The 27,950-nt window shown below is 40.9% G+C and overlaps 1 protein-coding gene across 1 annotated transcript in view; it reads right to left on the bottom strand.

Annotated features, from left to right (window-relative positions):
- Adcy2 (adenylate cyclase 2) overlaps window positions 1–27,950 on the bottom strand; it is a 109,194-nt gene that overhangs the window by 53,858 nt on the left and 27,386 nt on the right. Inside the window, exons 9-10 of the mRNA XM_059276340.1 lie at window positions 19,310–19,394; window positions 7,648–7,785 (exon numbers count right to left, since the gene is read on the bottom strand). Of these exons, the coding sequence (XP_059132323.1) occupies window positions 7,648–7,785; window positions 19,310–19,394 (223 nt within the window). The remainder of the gene's footprint in view (window positions 1–7,647; window positions 7,786–19,309; window positions 19,395–27,950) is intronic.

Genomic DNA, 27,950 nt, shown 5'->3' with positions numbered 1-27,950 from the left:
TAAACACTGAAGAGCGCAGAAAGGATAAAAAAGGAGCCTTTCTGGCTTGGCAAGATACTGCCATGTATAGTTACAGGAACCCAGGATTTTAAAATAATTAACAAAAACTTGATTATGTCACCATGGAGACCAAGAATAAGAAAGATGAGGTTCTATGTTGTGTGGGTAGCAGCAGTCTTATGAAGCCCATGTCCTTGCCAGGATGCTGTACATAAGTACAATGCTATGAATTTGAAAATCAGTAGAAAGCATGGGGGCTTTGGAGCTGGCTCAGCAGTTAAGAGCACTAGCTGCTCTTGCAGAGGACCTAGGCTTTGTTTTCAGAGACATACAACTGTCCACAACTCCAGTTCCAGGGAATCTGATACCCTCTTCTGGCCTCAGTGAGCACTGCATGCATGTGGTACACATATACACACGTAGACACTCATACACATAAAATAAAAATACATCTTAAAAAAAATCAGTAGAAAACACCAATCACTGTGCACAAGAATGCTTCCTGACTACACTTCTGTTAACTTCCTAGTATTTACACATCTCCACAGCAAGATGTTTTCCTAGTCCTCTTTCCCATTCTTCCTGTTAAGCCACCTCACTTCTCTTCAGAGAATGAATTTCCAGTACCATGATTATTTAGGGCACTTCTTATTGGAGCCACTTTAATTTCTAAAGTCTTGGTGACAACTGCAAAATTTATATTGCCTTAAAAAAATAGTTTCATTGAGAGTTAAGAACACCATGAATATTGGACTTTTCTTCCAAATTTTATACTTCCCAGCTATTTAATCTCAATCAGAAGCATGTTTTCCAAGTACCGTGAACTGTGAACACAGGATTTGACATGGGGATTTGTGCCTGGTGATGTCATTAGAAGTCCCGGTTGTTTACTGCTTGACGTCAGTTAACTCTTGCCTGTCTGAGTCACAAGTTTATGCTTGATTTATTCATAACAGATCCCCTGAAAGTTTCTCAAAAACATGGGCTAGCGCCTGATGACATCATCACATGGTCAGCATCAATGGTAGCAGGCTATCCTTTTATTTTTTGAGATTATAATATAATCACATTATTTCCCCCTTCCCTTTCCTCTCCCCAAGCACCCCTCCTTCCTGTCTTTCAAAATTCATGGCCTCTTTTTTCATTAATTATCCAGCATTTTTACATGAGACTCTAAACAGCCAGCTGGAAACTCAGGCAGAACAAAACAAGGCCATTTGTAATTTAATACCGACACCTTATATTAGAAAAAATATAGTAAAGTAATATTTTACTCCAATTTTTATTGAGATATTTAGCATCACATAGATGAATATGGAATACTTGAGATATATCCTGGTGATATCTCTGAGGTCATTTCATATACAACTCATCTGGACATTCTCAGAGCTATTGAAGTGCAGGCTTGGAAAAGCCATGCATGACGTGAAATCTGGGCAGAGTTCCCACATACCCTGCCCATTTCCACAGTCAGCAGCACAGGGAGGCTACCTACAGCCTCTGGCTCTCGCAGATTGCCCTGACTACATCTGTCCCTTCTTAGGTGTACAGGACAATGGCAGTGGAGCGTAGAGAAGTTGCAGAAAGGGGCTGCTGGCTGTTGGCTGGGAAGACGGGGCACACTGAAGCTCATCCGTCACAGAAGGGCCATGGCATCAGTAAGAAAACGAGAGTTGTGAACATAGCATGCTTTGTGAGACAAGACAGATACAAGAGGACCTTCCTGCGGGATTTCACTCACTGGAGCATCTACCACAAACAAATCTGTGAGGACCAGAAGGGAAAATGTGAGCAGGGGCTGGAGAGGGAGGAACAGACAGTAGCAACAACTCCATTACTTTGCAAGTATAATTAATGCCATGGGACTGTACAAGGCAAAGGGGTTAAACTGGACATATTAAAGGGGTTAAATTGGACATTTATGTGACATTTTATTCAATAATAAATACGTCTTTAAAAGATTTATTTATTTTTAGTTTACACGTGCGAGTTTTTTTGCCTGTGTGTATGTACATGCATCACATGCATGCCTGGTGCCTGCAGAAGGCAGGAGATGTGTCAGATGTCCTGGAGATTGAGTTATGATGATTGTGAATTGCCATGTGAGTTCGAGGAGTTGAAACTAGGTCCTCTGCAAGAGTAGCAAATGCTCTTAACAAATGAGCCATCACTTCATCCCTGACGATAAATATTTTAAAAAGGGAATAGAAGAAAAAGGTCTCTGGTACACATGCAGGTGACACGGAAGGGGTCAGAGGGAGGAGAGGGAAGGGGGAAGTGATACAGTTACAGTTTAATTAAAAATGGAAAAAGAAAAGACACCTTTGCTTTGTCCCAAAGCTGACTATGACTTTTTAACAAATGAAAATTTCTGGCAGGAAACCACTTTGATTTTCCCCAGGGACTTCAGCAAACACGCACACGCACACACATCTATCTCCCTCCCTCTCGACAAACACAAGAGCTACCGTTCTTGTTATGATACGTGAGCCCATTCCTGGATCAGCCTCCTTGGGCTAAATGCAGAGAAGTAGACGTACAGCTTGGGAGGGGAGGGCTCCACTTGTTTGTACAGTGTGTTCCAAAGGCACTGTGTTGTGTGGGAAGCTCAGCAGAATGGACATCTGGGAGGAGGGTCAGGAAGGAAGACACAGACGCAATGGTGTGAGCAGGTCACAGTATGGAGGGAGAATGGCTTTTGCCTGCATCCCAGTGGAAGGGTAGCATCTTCCCCAAATGACAGCAAGGACAAGGGAGCCCATTTCCAATGACCACACCCTCTGGGATCTGTTGTATTCTGTCCACTCTGCTCCAAGGAGCCCAGGGCTACCTGAGCACCCACCACCTGCTGAGGAGAGCCAGGAGGCTGGGTCTAGGGGTTAGTGTGCATGGAAAGCATGTCTCTATGAATCCAGGTGCAATCACAGGCAAGGCCCACATTATTTGTGATTAATAAAAACTCATGAGGAAGTTCTATACCTACATAGGAAAAGCTGCTGCCTTTCAGTACACAATGTCAGCTTTTATATCACTTTATGATCTTGCTATGACATAACCACAAGAAACCCTGCATGTGAAAGAGCCAATAGAGGGCCAATAAACATGATGTCCGTCCCACCTTGGAGAAAGGAGTAGTACTGTCCCCCCTCTCTGTGATGGACAGGAGAGGCAAGGAAGCTATTCAGCTCCAGCCTTATCTTCCCAAAGTTTGCCTGGCTTGGGTATAGGATTGTATTTCTTTCTTATAATTCCTTCTTCTCCATCTGCTTTGCATGTGTCTCCTGATACTATCCCTACCTGACAGTATGCTCCTTTGTGGTGTTATATTGTGTACCCTAATAAAATTTGCCGGAAGATCAGAGGACAGAAAAAGCCACTAGATTAAACATAGAAGCCAGGGAGTGGTAGCACTCACCTTTAGTCCTAGCATAGAGATCTGTCTGGATCTCTGTGAGTTCAAAGCCACCCTAGACTACATGAGATTGACTCAGTCTAGGAGAGAAGCAGAGCTAGGCAGTGGTGGCATACACCTTTAATCCTAGTACTTGGGAATCATGCGCCTTTAATCCCAGCACTTGAGATCTCATAACTTTGCTTGGGAAGCACACATGCTTTTAATCCCAGGAAGTAATGGTTGGGTGGAGAAAGGTATATAAGGCATGAGGAGACAGGAACTAGAAGGCCTTTCAGTCTGAGGAGTCCTAGAGGTAAGACGTGGCAGTGGCTTGTTCCTTTGTCTCTCTGATCTTCAGGCAAATTTTATTAGGGTACACAATATATCGCCACACTCCTTTCTTGTTAAGAAAGAAGAAAAACACTGCAAGATGCATTTCTGGTACTGAAGGCAGATTTGTTCTCTCTAAATGGATCATAGTCATGGTGGAGAAATATTTCTCCCCCAAAATGCTCAACTTGTCAAACATGTCTACTTGGTGATTAAACTGCCTATCAATCATTATCAGTTATCCTACCTGGGACACAGGTAGTTTCCAGATCAAACATTTCCCAGTTACATTCTCTTACAAAACAGTAGTTGATAAATCTTAGTTGAGTAAGGTCAAACTGGATTTTACAAAAAGAAATGGTTTGTTTTATAAAGCATCATGTACTTATCTCATTATTAATTACCTACACATGCATTCATTAAGAACTAATAAATGGCTACTCCTTATGAAGAATACTCCAATGAAGACCTCATCAAAGAGATATCAGTTCCATGTTAATTGTGACATCAATTACAACCACCACCTTGAGAAACAATCCTGACTTGTTATTACTGATAGATGAATAAAGAAAATGCAGTATGTAACACAAAGATATTACTAGTCTTAGGGAATCTTGTCATGGCCAAATCTGGAGGACATTATGCTAAGTGAAACAAATAAATCACAGATAGAAAACTACTTCATGATCTTACTTGAGTGTGATCTGATACAGACAGAATAGTGGTTACCAAGGGGAAGAAGGCTTAGAAATGGTTGACAGATAAAAATCACAGTTGTGTAGGATGTTTAAGTCTGGAATTCCAATTCATGGTAGGAGAGCATGGTATTATGTATATTGAAAATTTGCTAAGAGTAGATTCTAGTCTATACACAACACACACATACATATACACATACACACACACACTCTCACACTCACTTGCATGCAGTAAACAGAGAGGTGATGGACACCCTAAACTGTTTACTCATAGTAATTATTTTAGTGTATATCTGCACACCAAAATATCATGTTCCACACTTCAAATTTATGTAATAAAAAAAGAACTTACATCTTTTTCTTTGCTTCTTTAAGACAGTGTCTCGTGTAGCCAAGGATGACCTTGAGCTTCTGATCCTCCTGTCTCCATACCACACTAGAGGCGTTTATCATCATGCTTGGATCGTGCAGTTCTGGGGATTGACTACAGGGCCTTCTGAATGCTAGGTAAGCACTCTAGCTTGAAACTCACTATTGAGTGTGTAGATATCCTATTGTTGAGTTTCTACAGCTGGTATGTGGTGCTGTTGTCCAGTGAAGGTCAGCTTTGTGAAAATGTGTCAACTCACTGATTCTCTAACCACACAGGCGAACACAGATGCAGGGTGAGGACCTCACCTTCTTAGGGTAACTGACACACCCCTGTGACCATACAAACAACCCAGAACTACAGCCACAGCAGTCCGCTGTCTTCCCTGGCTATTCCTCTGCCCATGTCTCCACGGTAGACTTTGCTTTGATGTAGCTGCTCTTACAGATTTATTCTACCAGGATGCTTTGAGTGCTCTACAGTATGCTCTCCCAGGGCGTTTGATGCTGGCCAGTAGGACTAATGCACAAATATAGGCTCCAAGTTGAACACGAGGAGCCAATTTTAAGAATCACAGACACTCCTGCAGTTCCCAGGCAGTGACCCTTGATTGTCTCTCTGCCATTTGCCCTAAAAGTCTTCTGGGTGAAGGAAGGGGAAGACAAGCAGGCAGAGCTGGTTTAGGGGGGCTCCAAGATCATTTCTAGGCAGGTAAAAACAGCTCGTGAAGTCATGTCACCCTTGCAGCTGGATACTGTCCTATCTAGACTCCAGCTGTGTTAGCCTCCTAGAATTTCCAGGGCTCTGGGAGTAACTATGATATTTATGTCATGGGGTGCTAATATCAGCATTCAAGGTGTTTACTTGCTTCCTTGTCTTTCACTACTTGGCAAGTTTCTGCTCTTAGATTCAGAGGCCATCTATCTTAATCTTTTCCCCATTTTCTCTTTTATCTCAATTCCTTTCTGGGGTAAACTCCACTCTAGTATTAAAACTCAGGTCCACCCCACCTCCTTCCGACCCTCTCCATGCTCTACTGCTCTCCCAGTGTGTCTCCCCACCTGCTCCTGACCCCCATGCTGTCCTGCCCTCCCCACTGTGTTTTAGGACAATTTGCTGACTGCTCTACCCAGCTGGCAGTCTCCTACTTTCCACTGTGAGCTCCCCAGAGCCAGAGCACGCCCTGGCTTCTCAGCATCTAACAATGCTTGAGGCATACTTAGACATTTATAGACATCATTTTTGTTGTTGTTTTGAATGAATGCTTTCTACCTTGTGGGGACATTAAATCATTTATTATTAATACCTTATGTCTAATCTGTCACCAAATCCTTAATCTATGCTTCTGGGGAGAAAGAACTGCTCAAGGTGCTGCCATTTTTTCCCCAGCCACTAGAAATGTCTGCAATATATACTGGGCAAAGTACCTTCTGATGATGATTATCCTGGCTAGTTTTTAAGATAAATTGAAACAAGCTAGAGTCATCAGAGAGGAGGGAGCCTCAATAGAAAGAAATGTCTCCATAAGATTGGGCAATAGGTAAGTATGTATGCATTTTCTTAATTAGTAATTTATTGATGGAGGAGGGCCCAGCCCATTGTGGGTGGTGCCATCCCTGGGTTAGTGGTCCTGGATTCTGTAATAAAGCAGGCTGAGCAAGCAGTGAAAAGCAAGCCAGTAAGCAGCACCCCTCCACAGCCTCTAAATCAGCTCCCACCTCCAGGTTCCTGGTCTGTTTGAGTTCCTTCCCTGACTTCCTTTTGTCATGAACTGTGATGTCAAAATGTAAGCAAAATAAACCCTTTCATTCCCAAGATGGGTTTGGTCATGGTGTTTGATTGCAGCAATTGTAACCCTAACTCAGATGATGATGATGATGATGATGATGATGATGATGATGATGATGATGTTGATGTTGATGGTGTGAGGGTACTAATAAGGATGCACCTCAAGCATAGTGATGGCCCAAGTGTTCTTTTGGAGGTAAAACAAGTAACAATAATATGGAAATGAAAAGAGTGACCATTGGTTCCATGGCTCTATAACCAGGGTACTAACTTAGGCTTGGTGAGAACATGGGCTTATATTTGGTTCTTAGACCCACTATAACAGAGGTTTTAGTACTCAACTCTGAGGAGTAGAGCTAGAACCTGTGATGTGTAATGAGAATCTATCCTGCCATCACAGTCTAGGAAGAACTGGGGCCTCTTAGCCTGCAGGGCAGTACCTTCAGCCAGCTGTCCTGACTTGGATGCTATCTCTCTTGGTGCTACCCTGATTGCCTGCCTTGTTACTTCAGTAGCTGCTGAGCAGCCACCAAAAGACAAGACACAGAAAACTATTCCACAAAGACATCTTTCTCACACAGTGGCCTAAGCAAAGCATCTCTGTTCTCAGACGGACAGCAGTAACTGTGAGAGGCTGGGTTCAACAGGCAGGAAGCAACTGGTGTCACAAAGACGTTATGGGTAAATTTCCAGACTGCAAGACTCAAGGCTGGAGAGGGGGTTCAGCAGTTGAGCGTACTGGCTGTTCTCCAGAGGGTCCAGGTTTGAGGCTCAGAACCCACACTGTAGCTAACAACCATCCCTCTGTAGCTCCAGTTCCAAGGGATCTGATGCTCTCTTTTGGCCTCAGCTGGCACCAGGCATGCATGTGGTGGGTAGACACACACACAAGCAAAAACACTCATACACATAACAAACCAAACCAAACCAAACCAAACCAGATGAAGCCAACCAACTAACCAACCAACCAACCGATCAACGAACCAACCCATCCACCTACCCCACAAGGTAGACCACAGAAGAAAGGCTCTGTGTAGTGTGAACCCTGACCCAGCCCAGGAGCTCACCATGTTGAACACAGCCATGATTAATATGATGGCAGTGGTGACAATCGTCAGAGAGATCCGTGGCCATGGGCGGTTGGCGATGATGCCTGATGACTTCAAAAGCCACATGAGAGAAGCAGAGGCTTTCTTGCTGCATTGCTGTGGGGAAAGAGAAAGAAGAAACACACTACTGTTTAGTGTATTCTCTGAAGCAGAACATGACGGCGTTTAAAACACCAACACTTTCAGAGGTTAAACAAATAGAGTTTATCCCTCCCTCAGGGCCCATACCAAGTCACAAACCTTATTAAAATTACGTTGGCTGGGCTGTCAAATTAAGAACAAATTAAGCATCTATGAAAAAGGTATGATATGATTGCATGTCTTTTCAGACAGACCTGAAATTATGATTTTAGGTAATTTTGGCAGAGGGAAAATTTCAGTTAATTAAGTCACTCTGGGGGATGTACTGAATGGATGTTTCATCTGAAACAATAATGATAAATTTAGTTGATTTATGGAGAAAACAGATCAACATATCTCCCATTTCTCTTACCGCAGCAGCAGCTGGTCATAAGAGCAGACCAAGAGTGTAGACTTAGTTTGCTGACTGACTGAATCTACATATAAGATATACAATGACAGATGGTTTCCTATCATGCTATTGGTGATTCATTCTTCTACAGAGTTCTCTCTCTCTCTTTTCCCCCCAGGTAAAATATAGGCATTTATTCAAAAATAATATATATTCTAAAGTTTTAGAAAAATAATAACTTGTCTATTAAACATAATCATGATTGCTCAAAAATAGTTTGGCCAATATGTATAAAAGTAATATATTATTCATCAAGGATTATTTATTAAGATGACTTTGCAAAAGTTTCTTAGTCTCTTTTGCACTTTTTCCTATACCTTTTTGTTTATTTATTTTTTTGTTTTTACACCCCAACCAAAGTTTCCCCTCCCTCCTCTCTTCACCGTCCTTCTTCCCCACCTCTGCTCCCACATCTACCCCTCCTCCTCTCCGTTTCTCTTCAGATATGGGCGTGCCTCCCATGGATGTCAGCCAGCTGTGGTATATCAAGTTGCAGTGAGACTAGGCACCTCCTCTTCTACTAAGGCTGGATGAGGCAATCCAGTAGAAGGAAAGGGTACCAGAAGCAGGCAACAGAGTCAGAGACAGCCCCTGCTCCCACTGTTAGGAGTCCCACAAGAAGACCAAGCTATACAACTGTAACATACATGCAGAGTACCTACGTCGGTCCCAAGCAAGGCTCCCTGGTTGTCGGTTCAGTTTCTGTGAGGCCTTATGAGTCTAGGTTAGTTGGTTCTGTGGTTTTCTTGTGATGCTTTTGACCCCACTGGCTACAATCCTTCCTCCCACTCTTCTGCAGGTTTTCCTGAGCTCTGTCTAATGTTTGGCTGTGGATCTCTGCATCTGTTTCCATTAGCTGCTGGGTAAAGTCTCTCTGATGACAATTGTGCTGGGACTGGTGCCTAGCTCAACTGTCATCAGAGAAATTCTCTTTTAAAATTTTATTTCAAATGTTCCTCTTTCTCTGAGATCCACTGATTTTCACCATCTGACCTATGTGTCCATGCACTAGGAACTATCCACTGGAGCCTGCTGGGTACCTCAGAGCCTACAACTAAATAATGCCAATGACTTCCTCCCCTAGAATCCATCAGCAGTCAACACTCCCTCTCCGGTCTGTGGCTGACTGTTGGTAGGGCTAGTCATTTGAGGGTCAGTGTACGCAGCCACGGCTGCTCGAAGACATGACTGCCCGGAAGTCCGCATTCCACACCACCTCTCCTCATCTTCTGGCTCTTACATTCTTTCTTTCCTTTCTTCTACAATGATCCCTATGCTTTATCAGCAGTGGTATAAATGTCCTGTTTAGGGCTGAGCACCAAGAGTAGCCATTTGGCTCTTCATGGATGTTTGAAAGGGAACAGTAGGGAGGAGGGGAGGATGAAGAGAGGTGGAGGAAGGCTAGACAGGGTGGGGCTCCAGTAATAAGAAGAACTTATATTTCTTAAATTATATTCATTATTTGATGTGTGTTAGGTGGAGGTCAGAGGTCAAAGGACAACTTATAAGAGAGAGTTAATTCCCACCTACCACCATATGGGTTCTGGGGGATTGAATTCATGCATCAGGCTTGGTGGCAGGCACCTTTACCAAGTGCTTTTACTTACTAAGCCATCTTCTTGCCCTCCAGTTTCCATGGTTTTGACTATTCTAAACACCTTGAATATGTGGAATCATACATTTTTCCCTGGTGACTGGTTTATTTCACTCATAATTATTCTCTAAGGCTCATCATGCTATAGATGTTCCCTCTTTGTAAAGGCAAAGTCCATTGTAAGTTCACTGTATATTGCTATGAGATTCTCTTTCTGTATGCTGTGAATATGTGTTGCTCTCATTGGTTGATAAATAAAGCTGTTTTGGCCAATAGCCAGGCAGAATAAGGTTAGGTGGAACAATTGAACTGAAGATGAAGAAAGGCAGAGTCAGGAGTTGCCAGCCAGACACAGAGGAAGCAAGATGAGAATGTCATACTGAGAAAAGGTACCAAGCCATGTGGCTAAACATAGATAAGAATTATGGGTTAATTTAAGTGTAAGAATTAGTTAGTAATAAGCCTGAGCTACCAGCTGAGCATTTATAATTTATATTAAGCCTCTGAGTCAGTTATTTGAGAAGTGGCTGCCAGGTATTTGGGAATTGCTGGGGGGTATTTGGGAGTTGCTGGTGGTACAGAAACTTCTGCCTACAGTACTTTCTTTACTGAAGTAGATGTGGGATGCTTCCACCCCATTGTCCAGAGAGCATGGCAACTGAAGCTCTGTTGCTACATGAAGGAATTACAATTGTCATACAATGGGAGCTGAGGTTCCCTTACCATTTTCTATGGGCTCTGCACTGCACTATGGTGCCTCATGGCTGCTCTTATGTCCACTTCTCAATGGAGGTACCACTGAGTCTTATTTCAGTGTAGGTCAGAGGGTAGAGCACAGAGAGCTCCATCCAGGAGTGAGTCACATGGTCACATGAGGACAGTGCACTTTATCTAATATGACAGTCAGTATCTGAGGAATTCTCCAGGGAATTTCTAGGGAGATGGGTTTCAACCTTCCTAATAGAGACTACTTCCAAGTTTATAGAGTGGTAGTCCTGGTAGACATAACTAAATTCAATGTGAGATAACCCCCTATGGCATTGATAAGCAGCACTTAGATTTCTTTACCTATTTCATATGCTGTTTTTGAATTACTCCTAAAATACTGTTGGCATAAGCAGTGTGATATGTAGAATGTCAACACAACTATCAAACAAGTTTGATGCTGAATAAATAAGAGGCTGTTAGAGGGTAAAAGACCAGTCAGCAACTCGTATGCAATTTCCCGCAGCTGCATGACTTTCTGTCAGTCAATTGCACTCTTTTGTCTCAGTTTGTTTATCCACCTCCTTGGCCTTTCAGAGACTTAAATGTGAGGCACTGGCAAGGAACTCGCAAGTCTGGGCTTTTCTCATTATTTCAACGAAGAAAACATTGATATTTCTCAACAGCATCTTTGTGACTTGGAGTCTATTTCACTTTTCTTCAAATGACATCATTTGAAGCAATCAATTCTTTCTTTTCCCTCTTACTCTATACTATGGCACCCTCACCTACAGTCTCTGATACAAAAAATGAAGAATGTGGGTCTTAACTCTTCATGAGGACTCATGTTTTGAGCTCAATCCTTGGGTAGATTTTTTTTCTCAGGCAGTTTCCCGAGAGGCTGGTGCAAGCTCCAGTCAGTGCTGTTTGGCTCCAGGAGCTGAACCTCTGGCTGGTGCAGAAGCCACATTAACCGGCTCTGCAAGGCCTCCTCCCACCAGCATACGGGGAACCAGATGTGTATCTCACATGCTGATCAAACGACAGGGACAGAGATTTAACAGGGGTTGGCAATATCTTTGAATCTGTTACCCAGTATGGTGGCCCTTTACTCTCAGAATGTACAAGATCTTAAAGGGTCAGGGGTTAAAGGGAGGGCATCATTATTGTGTAATGAATACTATATCTAGTGGTGTTGACGATACAGAACACACTCAGACCCGTGTTCTGTAGAAGCAGGGATGAAGTACAAAGATCCAGATCCAAGAAAATATCATTCTTATCTAGCTCTGACTCTGGCAGACAATAGTCTCTGGCTGGACTCCGGTCAATTAAAACATTACTTCTATGTTTGCAGCCTATGGAGCAGGATTGGTATTTTTCTGAAGATAAAAACGATTCAATGATTTTCTCTCTGTATTGAGAGTGATAAATACCCATGATACTGAAGATTTAGAACAGAAAACATAAATCCTTATCACTTCAAGGAAAACACATATCCATCTCAGATTCCATATCATAACCAGTTAGATATTATCTAGTTACTGCAAGACACTTTTGAAATTATAAAATTAAAAATTCTGAAGTTTTAGAATAAATTATGACAATGTATTTTAAATATACCGTCTAATAAGAATCTGTTATATTCCACCCCTAGGCTTGTTGTTCATTGAAATAGATGTGGACAAACCGACGGGAACTTTTTCTCTATTCATGCAGCAGAATCAAGTGACAAATAGAACTTGGAGAGACTCTTAGGCACAGGAGTTTAGTGTGCATGGGCTCAGAACCACAGATTCAAGATGCACCTGGCTTCATTCCTTCTCCCACACAGCTTGGACCCTCAAAGCTGTGCTGTGAGATCATTTATAAACATATCAAGCCAAATGCTCATTGTTTTAAAGGTCAAGGAGGCAGGCATCTCTGTTTCTACCTACATTGCCAACAAGAGTCAGAGTTAAAAGCAAATGTTGACACGTGGTCATTAGTGCTAGTATCTAGGAAGAGGAAGCGGAAGGGCTTGGTGGGCAAACAGAGAAACCAATGTCGGGAAAAGGAAGAACCGAAAGACTGGGATTTTAAAATGAAAGGAAAATGATCAAAGGATAATGAAGAACCAAAGCAGGGAGACACATGCCTCAAACCCAGCACTCTGGAGGAGGAGGCAAGGAGATCAGAAGTTCAAGGTCATCCTTGGTTTCACAATGAGTTCAAGGTCAGCCTGGGCTAACGAAGACTCTGCCTCTAAAAGAAATGGGAGTATGAAAATGCCACACTAAAATCCATGACTTTGTATTTTAATTTATTATTAAAAGGGTCAACACTGATTCTATTTGCAGTCTCTACACTGTTCAGGATATTCAATCTTCAGTACTTGAGTAACACCCCTGATAGAAAAGGAGGCTTATTAAAACCCCTCCTATTTCGATTCAACATTACCAATAGAAAGTTGACCTGTCCTCAGAAGGTGTCACTCAACTGAAGAGGAGATGCTTCTGGAGCCCAGGGCAGTGCAGCCTTTGACTTAACCACTTGCATCATTCCACCAAATCTACTTCCTCATACCCTTGCTCATCCCTGGGCCACTGTGTCCAAGGATTGGCTCTTCCTTACACTGGGACAGGACCACATTTACCACCAACAAACACGACTGGTGCTAACTATATGGAGAGATATATAGAAAGAAAGAATATACACTTACAGGGACATCTTACCCTAGATGTGAAGACGGGACCCACGAGACCCATAGGGTGGTGAAAAGGTACACAATGAACACTCAAGTCCTTGAACTCAAACAGACTCTCACAAGAGAGTTAATGCTGATACAACGCACTCAGATTCCAAATAGCTGAAAAGATAGCTCAACCCAAACTATTGCCTTCACTGAGGCAGGAGACTTGGCTCAGTTGATAAAGCACTAGCTGTGAAAATGTGAGGACCTTAGTTCAGATCCCCAGATCCACGCAGAACCCAGTGTAGAAGAACATGTCTGTAAACCCATTGCTCTTATGCTGTGGTGGGAGACAGAGACAGGGGAATCTCTGGAAACTTGTAGGCTGGCTAGCCTTGTGTATGCAGGACTGAAAAACAGGAAACCTGATCTCAAGCAAGGTGAAAGGTGAGGACCAACACTTAAATCTTATCTTCTAACTTCCATATGCTGTGCTTGGACACAGAAGGGGGAGAGGGGGAAAGGGAGGGGGAGACAGAGGGGAATAAAGAGGGGAAGGGGAAAAAGGAGGGGGAGAGAGAGAGTTCTTAGTACTATACAGACCAGGAGAATATGGAATTGTTAGAACAAAATTTTAAAAAATGATGATAAAGGATCACAATGAAGAAACATTTATTTATAAAATAAAAATGCTGTCATGCAAATTCTCATGGAAGGGTCAGGAAGGCAGGTGTTTCTTACTGAGAAAAGTGAATTCAGAGGAAGATAACATGTTCAGAAAGGGATTGTCAGAAAATCACTAACCAACAAGAATAATGATAAAGCGAATAATCTGAGAATATTAAATATACAAAGATTAAACAATACTAGCCTGGAAGATGGGATTGATAATGAGATTAGAGTATGGTCCCTGCATTGTTCAAGATGCAGTTATAACAGAATTTGAGAATCAGGTGCACAGCACAAGTTTTAAAGTAAACTAAAACCAAACCCCAAATAAACAGCCAGGCTGGAGTGCATCATGTCCAAGTTATTGGTGAGAAAAAAGTACAATTGTTTTGTAAAAAAAGCAGAAGAGAGGAACAATAGATAAAAGCAAAGAGACATGGTGAATTAAAAAAATCACATCAGATTGTAGCAGCAATTATAATGTACATATATGCTTCTTGTCAAATGAAGGAGGGGGACTTCTGGATCACAGAAAACAGCATGCAGCCGCATGCTATTTACCAGCTGTATTACCAAATTATTACTAATTTCCCAAACAGACAAAGAGAAGCTGAGAGAAAGATGGAAAAGGGGTCACCAGCAAGTTCAGCCCAAGAAGGCTGCGAGTGCTGTATTGCCATTAGAGAAGCCGACTTCAATGGACAAGCACTCCTGAAGAGGAGAGAGCTTTGTGTTAGCTGGGGTGTGACCTACTTTTCCTCTCCTAGCATGAACTCTGCATCTGTGCTTTGATTATCGTCCTAAAGGAGGTGGCTGGCGGGGCGGCATCAGACTCACTTCTACTGCACAAGGTAGGGGGTACCAACACTGGAGGAAAATGTCTTCTGACATTTTCTAGCATTTTCAAAGGTAAGTTTTGTTTGGGGGATGCTTTGTGTGTGTGTGTGTGTGTGTGTGTGTGTGTGTGTGTGTGTGTGTGTGTGTGTGCTATTTCTGGTCAGAGTGACTGTTTTGTACCATAGAGAGCTAAGTCCCTTCCACACAGCTCAGAAGCTATCCAGCAATATCTGTGCTCATTATTAACATTGCCATCACTGTAATTTTTCTTTTATTGGCTCTGAGCATCTGTGAGGAGATAGACAGGCTTCCTCGAGCAGAAGAGGGGAAGTAAGGATGTCTGTGTGTAGGCAGCGCCTACTTACAAAACAGTTCATGTGGACAGGATTATACAGGGTCTAGTGGGAGGCCGACTGGGTGTTGAGAAGCCATTCCTGTCTTAAGGGACTTACTATATGTCAGGGGAAACAATGACAAGATAAAAAAGATCACAATGCACATTATAAAATTGAGGCTTAACTATGTAGCACAGGTCTGGAGTCCCATGAGGCTCATCACAAAACTGGTGGAGATTCCAAGATCTCTGGGAATGGGACTGTCTGCTGAGCCCACTTCCATGGGCAAGCACTTGGCAGTGAGTGCCATGGTGGTTGGGAGGGAGCACTCCCTGGGGAGGCAGTGGCAAGCTGCAGGAGCGAGGGAAAGGCAGGGAGGAGCTGTTCAGGGGGCCATTGTAAAAGAAAGAAATTCCCGACAAGGTTCAGAACAAGTTACTCAATAAACCTCCTCCCGTTTGGGAGTCAACAAGAAGAAGCTGGGATGATCCGAGTGTCATTATCGCTCCAGCGTTTGCACACTGTATGCTTTCCTACCTTTGGTCAAGCCAGCTATGAAATGCCAACCACCATGGCTTCTTTGTGCTGCACATTTTGTGCAGAAGACCACTACAAGGACCAAGTTCTGGAAGGAAAAGTATCGACCAGATTGACAGGATTAGTGACTTCTCTCATTGCTGTGACCAAAAATCTGACCAAAGCAACTTAAGACAGGGTTCATTTTGAATCATAGCTTAGCAGAATGAAGTCGGTCCATCATGGCCGGGGAAGCGTGGCGGTGGGAGCAGCAAGCCAGGAAGCAGAGGAAGGGGAAAAACACCTAACTGGCCTTTTCCTTCTCCCCTTGTAATTCAGTCCAGCTCATGTGATAGTATGATCCACATCTGAGATGGGGTTTCTCTCCTCTATTAAACAGCCCTGGAAACACCTTTACAGATACACCCATCTATCTGCCTCATCTGTGCCTCAATGTTTCTTATTCCAATCACGTTGAAAGTCAAAACTAAAACTAGCCATCATACTTGCCTCTGTGTGACTTCCTTTTGAAAGAGCAGCTTTACTTTAATTCTTCACAGCGAGAATTTCACACTGGCATCTCTATCATCAATACTGCCCTCGGCATTTATGTTTGCAGGTTAACAGTGGGCGGCATTCTGTACATTTTCAGAAGTTCAGTATTTAATTAACAAGTAAATGCTAATCCCACCAGCTCTTATGCAACTGGTAAGTTTTCCAGGGTCCAGAGAATGAGCAGCCAGGTGGCGGCACCATCTTTCCATGACCACCATAGAGGATCTTGATACACACAATTTTCCATTCTATTTGCAGGGCATCATACAATAACACTTAACACTCTCTAAACCAGTTACTCATTAATACTCTCACTGTTGACAGTTAAATAATCATTACAGAATCCTACAAACACCAAAAGAAACCATTTCTGGAATGAGAATTTCTTCCAGAAATTACAACTGGCCACTGGGGAGCCTTATTCAATGATCCCTTTATTGAATGTTCAAGAGAAATGTCCTAATTTGCTTTTACCTGGAGGTGAGGCTATCGAATACCTTTGAAAATATTTATTAGCCATTTGTGTTTCATTTTCTGAGAACTATTTGTTCAGTTCATTGGCTCATTTATTGATTAGCAGGTTTATGTTTTTTTGTGTGTTCAATTTGTACATGTTTATATATTCTGGATACTAATTTTCTATCTGAACCACAACTGATAAGGATTTCATTCTATAGACTCTTTCCTCTGCCAATAGTTTCCTTTCAGGTAATGTCATGTAATGCCATTTGTCAGTTCTTGGGTTACTTCCTGTACTACTGGAGTCCTGTTTCACAAGGTTGTGTCTATGCCTATGGCTTGAAGTGTTTTCTTTCTCCCTAGCAGTGTCAGCACTTCAGTTTTTGACTTAAGAGCACGGATCCATTTTGACTCAATTTTTTGTCAAAAGAGAGATCTTACTCTAGTCGGTGTCTTACTCTAGTTAGAGTGGACATCAAGAAAATGAATGACAACACATGCTAGAGAGGATGTTGGGAAAGAGGAACTCTTGTTCACTGCTAGTGGGATTTTAAACTGATACAGGCAACACAGAAATCAATGTGGAGGATTTTCAAAACACTAAAAAGAGAACTACCATGTGACCCAGACATACCACTCCCGGGCATACACTCAAGGGACTCTGTAGCTTACCCCAGAGATACTTGCAAAACCATGTTTGTTGCTGTGGTATTCACAACAGCAAGGAAATTAAATCAGTCTAGGTATCCATAAATGTAGAAGTGAACAGTAAAAATGGGATACATTATTCAGCTATAAAAATTATGAAATTTGAAGGAAATATGATGTGCTTGAAAATTATATTAAGTAAGGTATCCCAGACTCAGAAGCACAAATACCATATGATCTGTCTCACATGCACATTAGAGATGCTAATTTACTTTTCGAGACAGGGTCTTATTCTGTAGCCCCAACTCTTCTGGAACTTACTATGTTGACCAAGCTGGCCTTGAACTTGTAGTGATCTCCCTCTCAGATGCTAGGACTGCTGGTGTGTATTTATGTGGGAGTGAGCACAGGTATAGGCCTCCAAACTATGAAGGGAGCATGAGTTGGGAAGGGAATCTTTAAGGAATGGGCTAGGAGCAGGTGACAACATAAAGGAGACATGAAAATGGAAAGGACAGTACTGGGGATGGAAAGGTTCAAGTGAGGGGAGAGAAGAGGGAGATGAGCAGGGGAGGAGGAGAATCCAAAACAATGCATGCATAAAAATGTACTAAGGAAACTCATTCCTTTCTGTATGCTAATTTTAAAGGTAAATAAAAAAGACAATTATCTTCAAGTTTAGCCTTTGCAATCCCTGACATGTTAGAGTCTTCTGAGGGGGAGGTAGACACTGGTTCATTGGGGTTCATTGGTAGGTTCAAAATTTTCTCAGAGACACCAGAGAACTTGCTATCAAGTGGCAAGTAGGTACTAGGGTTTGGGAAGCCCCCAGGAAGGGTGGTAGTGATGAGGAACTATTAATTTCATCTTGATAGAAGAACTTGGGAGTCCACAGTCTAAGAACAGGGGCTTTCAAGAGCTATGTGATTAATGATAAAGAGGCTGGAGTCTCCGATGCCAAAAGAGAGGCATGAGAAAGATCATAGTATTTCCTTGAAAGTAACAGACCCAATATCCTCCATGCTCCATCTCCACATCAATGACTAACACAGCTGCTTAGGCATAGAGGTGTAAACTATTATTTTTCGAACAGGGCTGGATTTATAATGGAGCCACAGTGATGGTTCTTGTGCTGAAGGCCTGAGAAATGGGCTGAAGAGGAGGGCAAGGAAGAGAGAGTGAGTCCGCGTGCTTTTCCACACAGGGAAGACTGTAGATCATGGAAAATCACGTGCACTCTCATTGTAAGTATTTTATGTGCATGGATGCTTTGCTTGCATATATGTCTGTGTCCACACGCATGCCAGGTGCTCAGTTTAGGTAGTGTTTCCTGTTTTCACTTGTGTCCAGTGGAATGAAACATTGGCTTACTGTATGTCTCCTTGTTGGCTTTCTAAGGTAGCTCTCACAGTACTCTGGCCAGCTAGTGACATTTGCTTAATATGCAAACAATAAATGAAGAGATAATTTTTATATCCCAAACTAGTGCTTAGCTAGCATGTAACCTATGAAACTGTACAAGGGTTGGCTTCAAATGCAAATAAATGGTATTTTTCCATTTGTTAGATTCCAGATTTTTATATCTTCAAACTAGATTTAAAAGGTGTCGTTAAAAATATTTTAATTGCCCTTTACATGAAGAGCTTCTCATGCTTGCATTCACTGCTGCAAGTAGTCTGAAACTGAGAGATGATTTTAAAACAGCTGACAATCAGATGAGCAAAAGCATGAATCTTATGGAGTGACACCCAACATTTTTGCTGGGTGCAGTGGTACATATCCATTTCCCCAGCTATTTGGAAGGCAGAGGTAATAGGATTGTAAGTTGGAGGCCAGTCTGGGCTACAGAGTGAGTCCTCATCTCCAGGAGAAAAAAAGAGCCATGTAACATTGTAATAGCTGTTAAATGAGTGTCTTTGTTGTCCCTGAGACACTTTAGTTTGTACCTGAGGCTCTCTCTCCCATTGGCCTGAAGGATGCTAGACACATGTACAGCTCTTCAAATAGTCAACAACTGCCTTGCTTCTGAGAAATGGAAGTAAGCCATTTCAATACAATAAACACACTTTCCAAAGAAGTTCTATGTTTGGAGCACCTACCAAAAGCTGTCCAGCGAAGCAGACAAAGAGGATGAAGGTGAGGGAGAAAAACGCAGCTCCAAAGGAGAAGCCGAGGATGGATGTTCTACCAGGAGACAAAAAGCAAAAGGTTAGTGTGAAGGTCATGTCTATCACTCTGGAAATCACCAATAACACTTTTTACTTAATTAGGAGGTGACTAAATCAGGACTTCAAACTTCAATATATATGTTGTATCTTTTCTCATATAATTTTTGAGAAAAGAAAAATGAAGCAAAGCCAAATGAAATGTATATCCTTGGAAAAGGGTTGACAGCCATGGTGGAACACCACCTTGGGACTTAACAAAACAGCCCTATAATATTGGTATTTTATGGATGAAAGGACCATTTTTACGGGGCTCCCATTTTGTTTCACTATTTTATGCTCCATTTGTCCATCCTATCACCTGAGTTGCCTGTCTCCTGCTGCCAGTGTCTTAGAAGCTGCTGTGAATCCATTCTATGGATGCCACCATGACCACCTTGAGCATCTCATCCTACCCTTATCACTGGTGTCCTGGAGACAGTGAATCTCCACTCTCCTCCATACCTTCCACTCAGATTCAACTTTATTCAACACACATGGTTAAGTGTCTCCTGAATTTCTTGCAAGATTTTATAGGGCAGGCCATACACAGGCTTGATCAAGTCAAAAAACATGAAAGTATCCTGTGATCACATGAAAAGCATGTTCACTGGGTTAAATCTGCCTAGACAGCTTTCAGGCTCACATATAAGAACTGTATGTCAGGGATGTGGAGAAAGTTCAGCGGATAAAAGCACTTTCTTATAAGGACAAAGACTAGAGTTTTCATCCTCAGCACCCAATAATAAATCAGGTGAGTGTGGAAAGCCAAGTTCCTAGCACTCAGAAGGAAGAGACAGTGGATCCACAGGGCAAATTGGCTTGTTGGGCTAGCTGCATGGGTGATCTTCAGGTTCAACAAAAGATTCCTTCTTAGTGAATAAAGTGGAGAGTGACAGAAGACACCTAATGTTAACATCTGTCTCTCACATGCATATGCATGTACCCATAGGTGATTGTACCCACACACATGTGAGCACGCACACGCGTGCGCACTCCACACAATATACAAATATACATGAGAAAAAGGAATTTTATGTATTTCTGAGTGGTACTTTAAATTACTAAAGAATTCATAATCTTTAAAATGCCATTTAATCCCATGCTAGAAGAATTCAGGACTAAGTAAAGGGCCAAAGCACTATGAACAATTGAAGATGAAATTCAAATGGAACATCCAAGGAAAGGCTGGATGTAATCTGAGGCCACCATGGAAGCTTGTGCCAATGCAACGGGCTAGAAATCGAGAAGAAACAGATGAAGCAGCACTGAAGAGGAGAGAGTCCTCCAGATGACAAGGACGTGAATAGAAGAACCGGACACAAATGAGTAAGTACAAGTGCAATCAATCATCCTGCAAGAACACACCCTGAGCCGCAGGAAGAGCAACAAAGCAAGCAGCTGATGTACCAAGCAACACCTGAGGTCCTCCTCACAATGGGGCATGATCTCTCAACCCACTGTCCCGCACACCTACGCTATTTCCGGAGATGATTTTGGTGGCCTCAGCAAGACTGTAAACTTCACTTCAAGCCAATGCTTGGGCACCGAGTCAAGGTGCTTCAAATAAGACCCTATACGATGGTGTACACAGAGCAAATCTAGATTGTTGACTGGCATCATGGGTCATCAAGCTGCTATTACACAAAAAGGAGTGACATGGTATCTCAGGGATACTTAGAGTCTAGCTGAGGTACATATTATGTGCTCCCTAAATTCCCTTATCCAGAACATTATCCCCTCAGAGAACAATCCAGTTCTTATGCCGTGGTCAGAAGCCTGCAAAGATCCTGTTTATCAGCCTCTGCCCTAGGCTTATAACCTCCCTACTTGCACACCACAGAAACTCCTCTTAGGGGAGGGAGTGTGTGTAGTCTAAAGTACCAAGCAACCATAGTTAAGTACCAGTGGGTCCCCTCCACAAAACAGACATGAAAGTAGGCGGGAGTCTTATTTGGCAGATGAAGGTTATATCTCCATTACATAATATGCACACAATGCCTATGTGGTTGCATTTTAAATTTAAAACAGATTTATTCCTTCTATGTGTACAAATGTTTTACCTGCATGTATGTATGTATGTGTGTATACCATGTATATGCCTACTGACAGTGGAAGTCAGAAGAGAGCATTGGATCTCCTGGAACTGTAGTTATCCATGGTTGTGTGCTACCACGTTGGTCCTGGGGAACCTGGATCCTCTGCAAGAGCAATCTGTGATCTCAACCACTGAGCAATCTCTTCAGCCACAGTGTAATTATATTTTTGACAGAGATCTGTTTTTACTAGTAGGCATTACATAATTCTGCCATGTTTGTTGGTTCTGTTTCTTGGATCGATCTTGATAATGTCACTAGGAAATTATCTATTTATTTGGATTTTCAAATGTAAAAATTCTATGTAATATCTATAGCACAATCCGTACCCCTAAGGCTCAGGGATCATAGCAGCAAAGAGGGTAGTAAGATTGTAAGAACCAGGGAAGAGCCATCTCCCTCCAGAATTGATGATCCAATACCACGTGGTCAACCCTGAGATCATATACACGCAGATAACATTATATGGGTTGAGCGAGTTGTATTTATGTATTTAGGAGTTTATCTATACACACAATAGCAATTAAGGAAAAAGAAGTCAAGAATTTGAGTTAGAACAAGGGGAATGCACAGGAGGAGATGGAGGAAGGAAGTGGAAGGAGGAAAATAATGCAATTATAATTTAAAATTACAAAAATATCCTATGTAAATTTTTCCTATAATTTAAAAAATCCTCATATTTGAAATAACTTATTTTTGTGCTTAATATTATTTTTTCTAAAATCCAGATGAGTCTTGAAACCACATATTTTGCCAAACTCAGAACTTGAGTTTTTGTTTCTTATTAAGTACTATGATTTCTATTAATTTTCTACATTATTAGCTTCCAATTCAACTTAAAATAACCTTATTGAAACTTATACTCTTCTCTTTTCTTAATTGTTATTTATTATCAATATTTTATATTTCCCAATAAATATATTTAAGAACACAAATATTCCAACAATCATTCTTTTACTCAAATCATAGCTTTTGATTTATAGCTACTCATTGTTACTCTTTTCTATAAAGTCTATAATTTCAATTTCCATCTCCTTATAATATGAGAATAATTAAAAACATGATTATCAAATTCTGCAGAGTGGCTATTTTTGGTTGGCCCTTGTTATTTCTAATTTCGTTATATCTGAGCAGAAACTGAAGATTCTGTTTTTCCCATTATGGTAATTTACTTTTGCTCTGTGTATGATAAATACATCACATTTCTACTATGTCTTATGCATGTTGAAAATGCTATATATTTTATTTATTGTTGGTAACAAAGTGTGTTATCTAAGAACTTTGAGAGAGCCCGAGAAGTTAGACTTTCACTTGACCTATGAATGCTAGCGAGTGTAAAAGTATTTCCCATCAGGACTCTGAGTTTGTCAATATATCTGAACATTCCAATAAATCTTCTTCTTTTCCTTCACAGAGAAGCTGGAGTACACAGGAAGTTATGATTGCTAAATTCTTTTGGAGATTACATCATAATAAAACTCAAGGTTCCAAAGGAGGGAAGCAAAAAACAGTCCCACGCAGCTGTGATACCTATGAACCACAAGGACCAGCGTGGTAGGATAACCCTAAGGGTACAGTGGAGGCATAAATACCTTGGTGGTAACTCTGGTTGGATAAAGATACACTTGACAATAGTGAAATCATGTCTGATACCAAAAACATAGCCAACTAACCAGGGTTGGTGAAGTCCTGAGTCTTTTGGGAGAACCTACAACCACCACTTTACAAATCAAACATAATCTCCTCATGAACATTTGTCCTGATACCCACTGATAAGTGTCCTCATCTGGCATCAAGGAAAATTCTTTTTTGCAAGAGACAAAAACCATTTCAGAAAACAAAACCAATCAAAATGCAGACTTGTGGAGCCCAGTCCCAACAGAAACATCGATAACACAACTCCTGCACCCAAGGCTCAGGAAACATTGCAGAAAAGGCGGCAGAAAGGTTGTTAAAAGCCCAAGAACCAGGACGTTCACTGTGAGATTGTGTCTCCTAGTAATATCAGAAGCCACACCCATAAAGTCTCACCAACAGGACTGTCCAAGCGTGAGTTGAACAAGGACAACAGGCATGCTAATGTGGACCTGGGAAAGCACATCTCAACCCTCCATAAAGGCAACTGAGAAATACTTAGAATGTGATAAACAGTCTTTCTCAGGGAAGAACACACCCATTAGTTATCCAACACCAAAGAGTCATCTCTGAAAACATCTACATACAAGAAACATTATACAGACTAAGCATGTCATATTTATATATTTAGGAATATATGTGTGTATACACATATGTACATAACAACAATTAATGAAAAAGGGGCCATGAATTTGAAAGAGAGCAACGGGTTTATGGGAGGGTTAAGAGGGGAGGAATGATGTGATTATATTATAATCTTAAAAAATAAAAGAGATAATTAAAAAGCTCTTTATTCATACATAATGCCTTTCATTTGAATTCTATCATGCCAAGAATTTATATTACTACAGATAGCTCTTCTATGATCTGCTTCCTGTAACAGTTCTTTATATTTTATGTCCTACCTTTGCCTTCCTGTTTCTGATCTTCAGGACACAGTGAAACGTGACCCTGGATTTGTAGCCTAAGGTTTCTATGCTCTCTTTTTTGGATAGTATGTTTTTTATCCATTTACACTTATAAGATTTGTTAATATTTGATCAATTCTTTCCTCTTGTTTTCTTAAAAAGTTTGGTGAGATTCACATATAAATATTCGGATGTAGACTTTCTCTTGTGGGAAGAATTTTAAAGCAAATTTAAGTAAATCAATAGATACAAAATCACTTAAAGTTTTGTTTTTCTAAGGAATACTATTTTTATCATTATATAAATACTTTCGGCCTCAGGTAATTATAAAATTCCTAATGTATCCAGTTGATGTCTGTAAGTACGTAGTGCATCATTTTCTCCCTAACTGTTTGAGAACTTTATGTTAATCTCTTCTATGTCTTTTCATTAGTCTTGCTGCTGGCTTAGAAATTTTTAAACTACTTTTTTCCCAAAAATCCATGTTTTTGCTTTATTAATTTTTCTTAATTATTTTCTATTTTACCGACTTTAAAAAGTATTATCTATTTTGACTTGCTTGTTTGATTCTAATTTGTTCATTAGGATTCCTGCCTCCCTAAGTTAGAAACAGTTAAATGATTAGTTTTCCTCTGTTCTAATACAAGCATTTTATTTTATTTTAAAATATTATTTAATAAGAGTTATATATTCTGGACAAAACTGACAAAAATAATAGAATTTATAAAATTCCACTATTTTACACACTATACTATATTGTAATGCACAAAGATTTATATGAAAAGGAGCTTAGGAACATTCAATCATGGAGTAAGATGAATACAGTAAGATAATAGACCTGAAAATTCAATGCGTAATTATTTCCAATATTTTTGATAGTATCACATCAATCTTGTTTATAGGAAATATGTTATTGGCATATACTTGCATGCTTTGCTGTACTATGGCCACAAAACGAGCAATACACAATGCAGCTCAGTTCATTACAAAGATGTGGGTACTGAATATGCATTTGGGCTGACTACCTCTACCTTTAAAATATACATCTACATGTATATTCCCAGGAGAATATGTTTTACAGAAGATTTGTTGTATTTTATAAATGCACCTGCGCCCTTTATAGATAAGCAGTTAATTAAATGTATGTGAAAAAATTCTTTGTATAGAACTGCATCTTAAATTCTTTTTGTGACCACAGATTTTACAGTATCCCCTCCCTCCTCTCTTCCCAATCCCCTAATGCTTTAAAGCAACAATCTCTACCATTCACATACTGCATTTACTATATTTCACATATTTTAATATATGACCTGTTACTATTTAAACATTTAAGAATTTCTCTTATGATTTTTCAGTAGACTTCCAGCTTATTCAAAGGCAAATAGCCTAGGATCAAAATACACAGAGATATTTTAGATATTTATATAATGTTGGTTATTTATTATTTGATTTTGATATGTTTGTATATCTGACTCTAAGATTTTAATGTTTTCTAATTTATTTCAATCTTTATCAAATCTGTTGGGGGCTTTTCTGAGTTTGTACAAGTTATATATTGGTCAATACTTCATGTAAAGATGGAGAAAATACGTAGTTTGGTTTATTGTTTCATGAAACAGTAATCAGGAAGATGATAATTTTACTCCAGTACCCATCCTTGTTTGTAGAGCAAGGAGTGGACCAGCTCTCATAGTATCCAAAGGTGCTATGCAAGCTGCCAAGGAAGAAAAACAATCCTACCCAGTTGTAAAACCTACACACCACAATAATGATACCCTCAGTTTTACAATAGTGGCATGTTTATCTGGGGGTAATCAATAGCTGTTAATTGGACTTAAGGCCCACTCAATAGGAGGGAAATCATGCCTAGTACTAAAACCTAGCCAACTTCCTGTTTGCTGGAGAGGTCACAGACCCTCAAGAGAACCTACTAATGTAATTTTCCTAAATCCTTAAAGCAGGAAACATTGTCACAGCTGTCATTATTGTTCATATAGACATTTGTCTCTTCTAAGGTTGTTTATGTACCGAATGCTTGTGTGGGATGTGAGTAGATCATCAGAATGGAGTTAGTCTCCAACCATAAGAAGTTCCTTATCAGACCTATCCATGCGGCCACCCTGAAAACAGACTTCTGCTTTCTAAAACACTGTGAGATAAATGCCTGTTGTTCACAAACTATGAATTCAATGGTACTTTGTAATAGAAGACACCAGAGAACAAGAAATACCACAAGTCAAAGTAGTGGTTGGTCAAAAGCTCTTAATTACCACCATTTATCCAGCTTGTTCTTTCAACAGCATGCTCTGGCCCATTAAGTGTACCAAGATGTTTGTGCAACTTAATCAATTTCAATTAACATTCTTGTTGCAAAGCTGTTTCTTTTCAACACATGAGTATAATTGATTTATATACTCACTGAAAAGTAAGTTTGACTCTTCCTTGCCATGAAGCAAGAAAAATTATACCTTTTAGTGATGATGTTTGACTTTGGCACTTTAATCAGGTATATTGTTACACTCATGGAAAAGGCTGATTGGAGACAAAGGCCTTTCCCTTTCTATGATTTTGCCTTCATGAAATAAAGGTGGCCCCAACAAAGGCAGAGTCACTCATTTTGGGGGAGAATAACTCAGCAGAAGCACGCTCTCTCAAAGCCTACAATTCATACTTATCATAAGCCATTGCATTGGATAGACACAGATGCCTTCCTCTGGAATTTAACTCAAGGCGATAAGACATGCACCTTCTTTTCCTCACCACTCTGACGTGTCCCTCCCAGGAAGGCTGTTCTACTCTCTTCAGAACGTCCGAAGGGCATTCGTCAAGGGCAATGGTGGAGGGGAAAGAACACTTAACCATAAGTCCTCATGGAACAACTGCAAGTCTCCTTTATAGATAAATGATACAACTTCAAAATGAAGGGGACTTCAGTAGCCTCCAAAACCAGAAGTGCCCTTCAGTAGCCTCCAAAACCAGAAGTGCAAGTCCAGGAAAGGGAAAGGAATTCATATGGTCATTGCCACAGTAGCTGGCTTCCTGACGACTAGACTCAGCTTTGAGGTGTTCAGACCACCTGGAAGTCCTCAAATATGGAGAGAGAAAAAAGCTTATTATTGGCTAGCAAAGTTTCCCTTCATGGCTATAATACAGAACAAAGGTTTGAACTTCCCAACATGTTTTATCCTATGAAAGTGCACACTCTTTCCCACTGTCTAACTCCCATGAATTCGAACCCTCCCCCTAGACTTAAAGTCTACCTGAGTAATGAATTTTCCAGATTGTACCTCAATGCAGCTTCTTCCATCATCCCAAAATTCACAAACTTTCTTTCTTCCTGAAACACAAGCACCTGGTGTCTAACGCATGCACACGTCCTTAGTGTAAAAAATGAGCCCTGGGGTCCACATTTTCCCTCAAATCTGTCCCTTTCATGGGATGCTTTCTTTCTGTAGAACGGCAGGCTATTCTAGCTTCTCAAACGAAGCACACAAACAGAGCTCTGATAATTTTCGTATCCACATAACAGTCCTCTGATACTTTTCATTTCTAATGAAGCAGCAAGACCCATCTGCATCACTATACTGCAGCTCAGAATTTGTCCATTTTCATCCTGTTCAGTGCCATCTCCATGCAAACCACATCGTACTCAGTCCCATTTCTTTCCTGCTCCAGAAAAGCAAACACATCACTGCAAAGCGCATCTAGATCATGACGTCTGCTTCAAATCCTCCATGGCTTCTCAAAGCACTGGGTATGACATCCATAGCTCTTACAGTGGGCCACAGTACAGGAGTCACCACAACCTGCCTAGACACTGCTTCTCGTAACTCATCACATGCCTGCTCTTCTGAGGTGTATTCTAAAAGCAAACGACCTCTACTGTAGTAATTTCCC

Source organism: Peromyscus eremicus, chromosome 11 (assembly GCF_949786415.1).
Source record: "Peromyscus eremicus chromosome 11, PerEre_H2_v1, whole genome shotgun sequence".
Taxonomy (NCBI): domain Eukaryota; kingdom Metazoa; phylum Chordata; class Mammalia; order Rodentia; family Cricetidae; genus Peromyscus; species Peromyscus eremicus.
The sequence above is the reverse complement of the archived record's forward strand: the minus strand, read 5'-3'. Positions and strand labels throughout refer to the sequence as shown.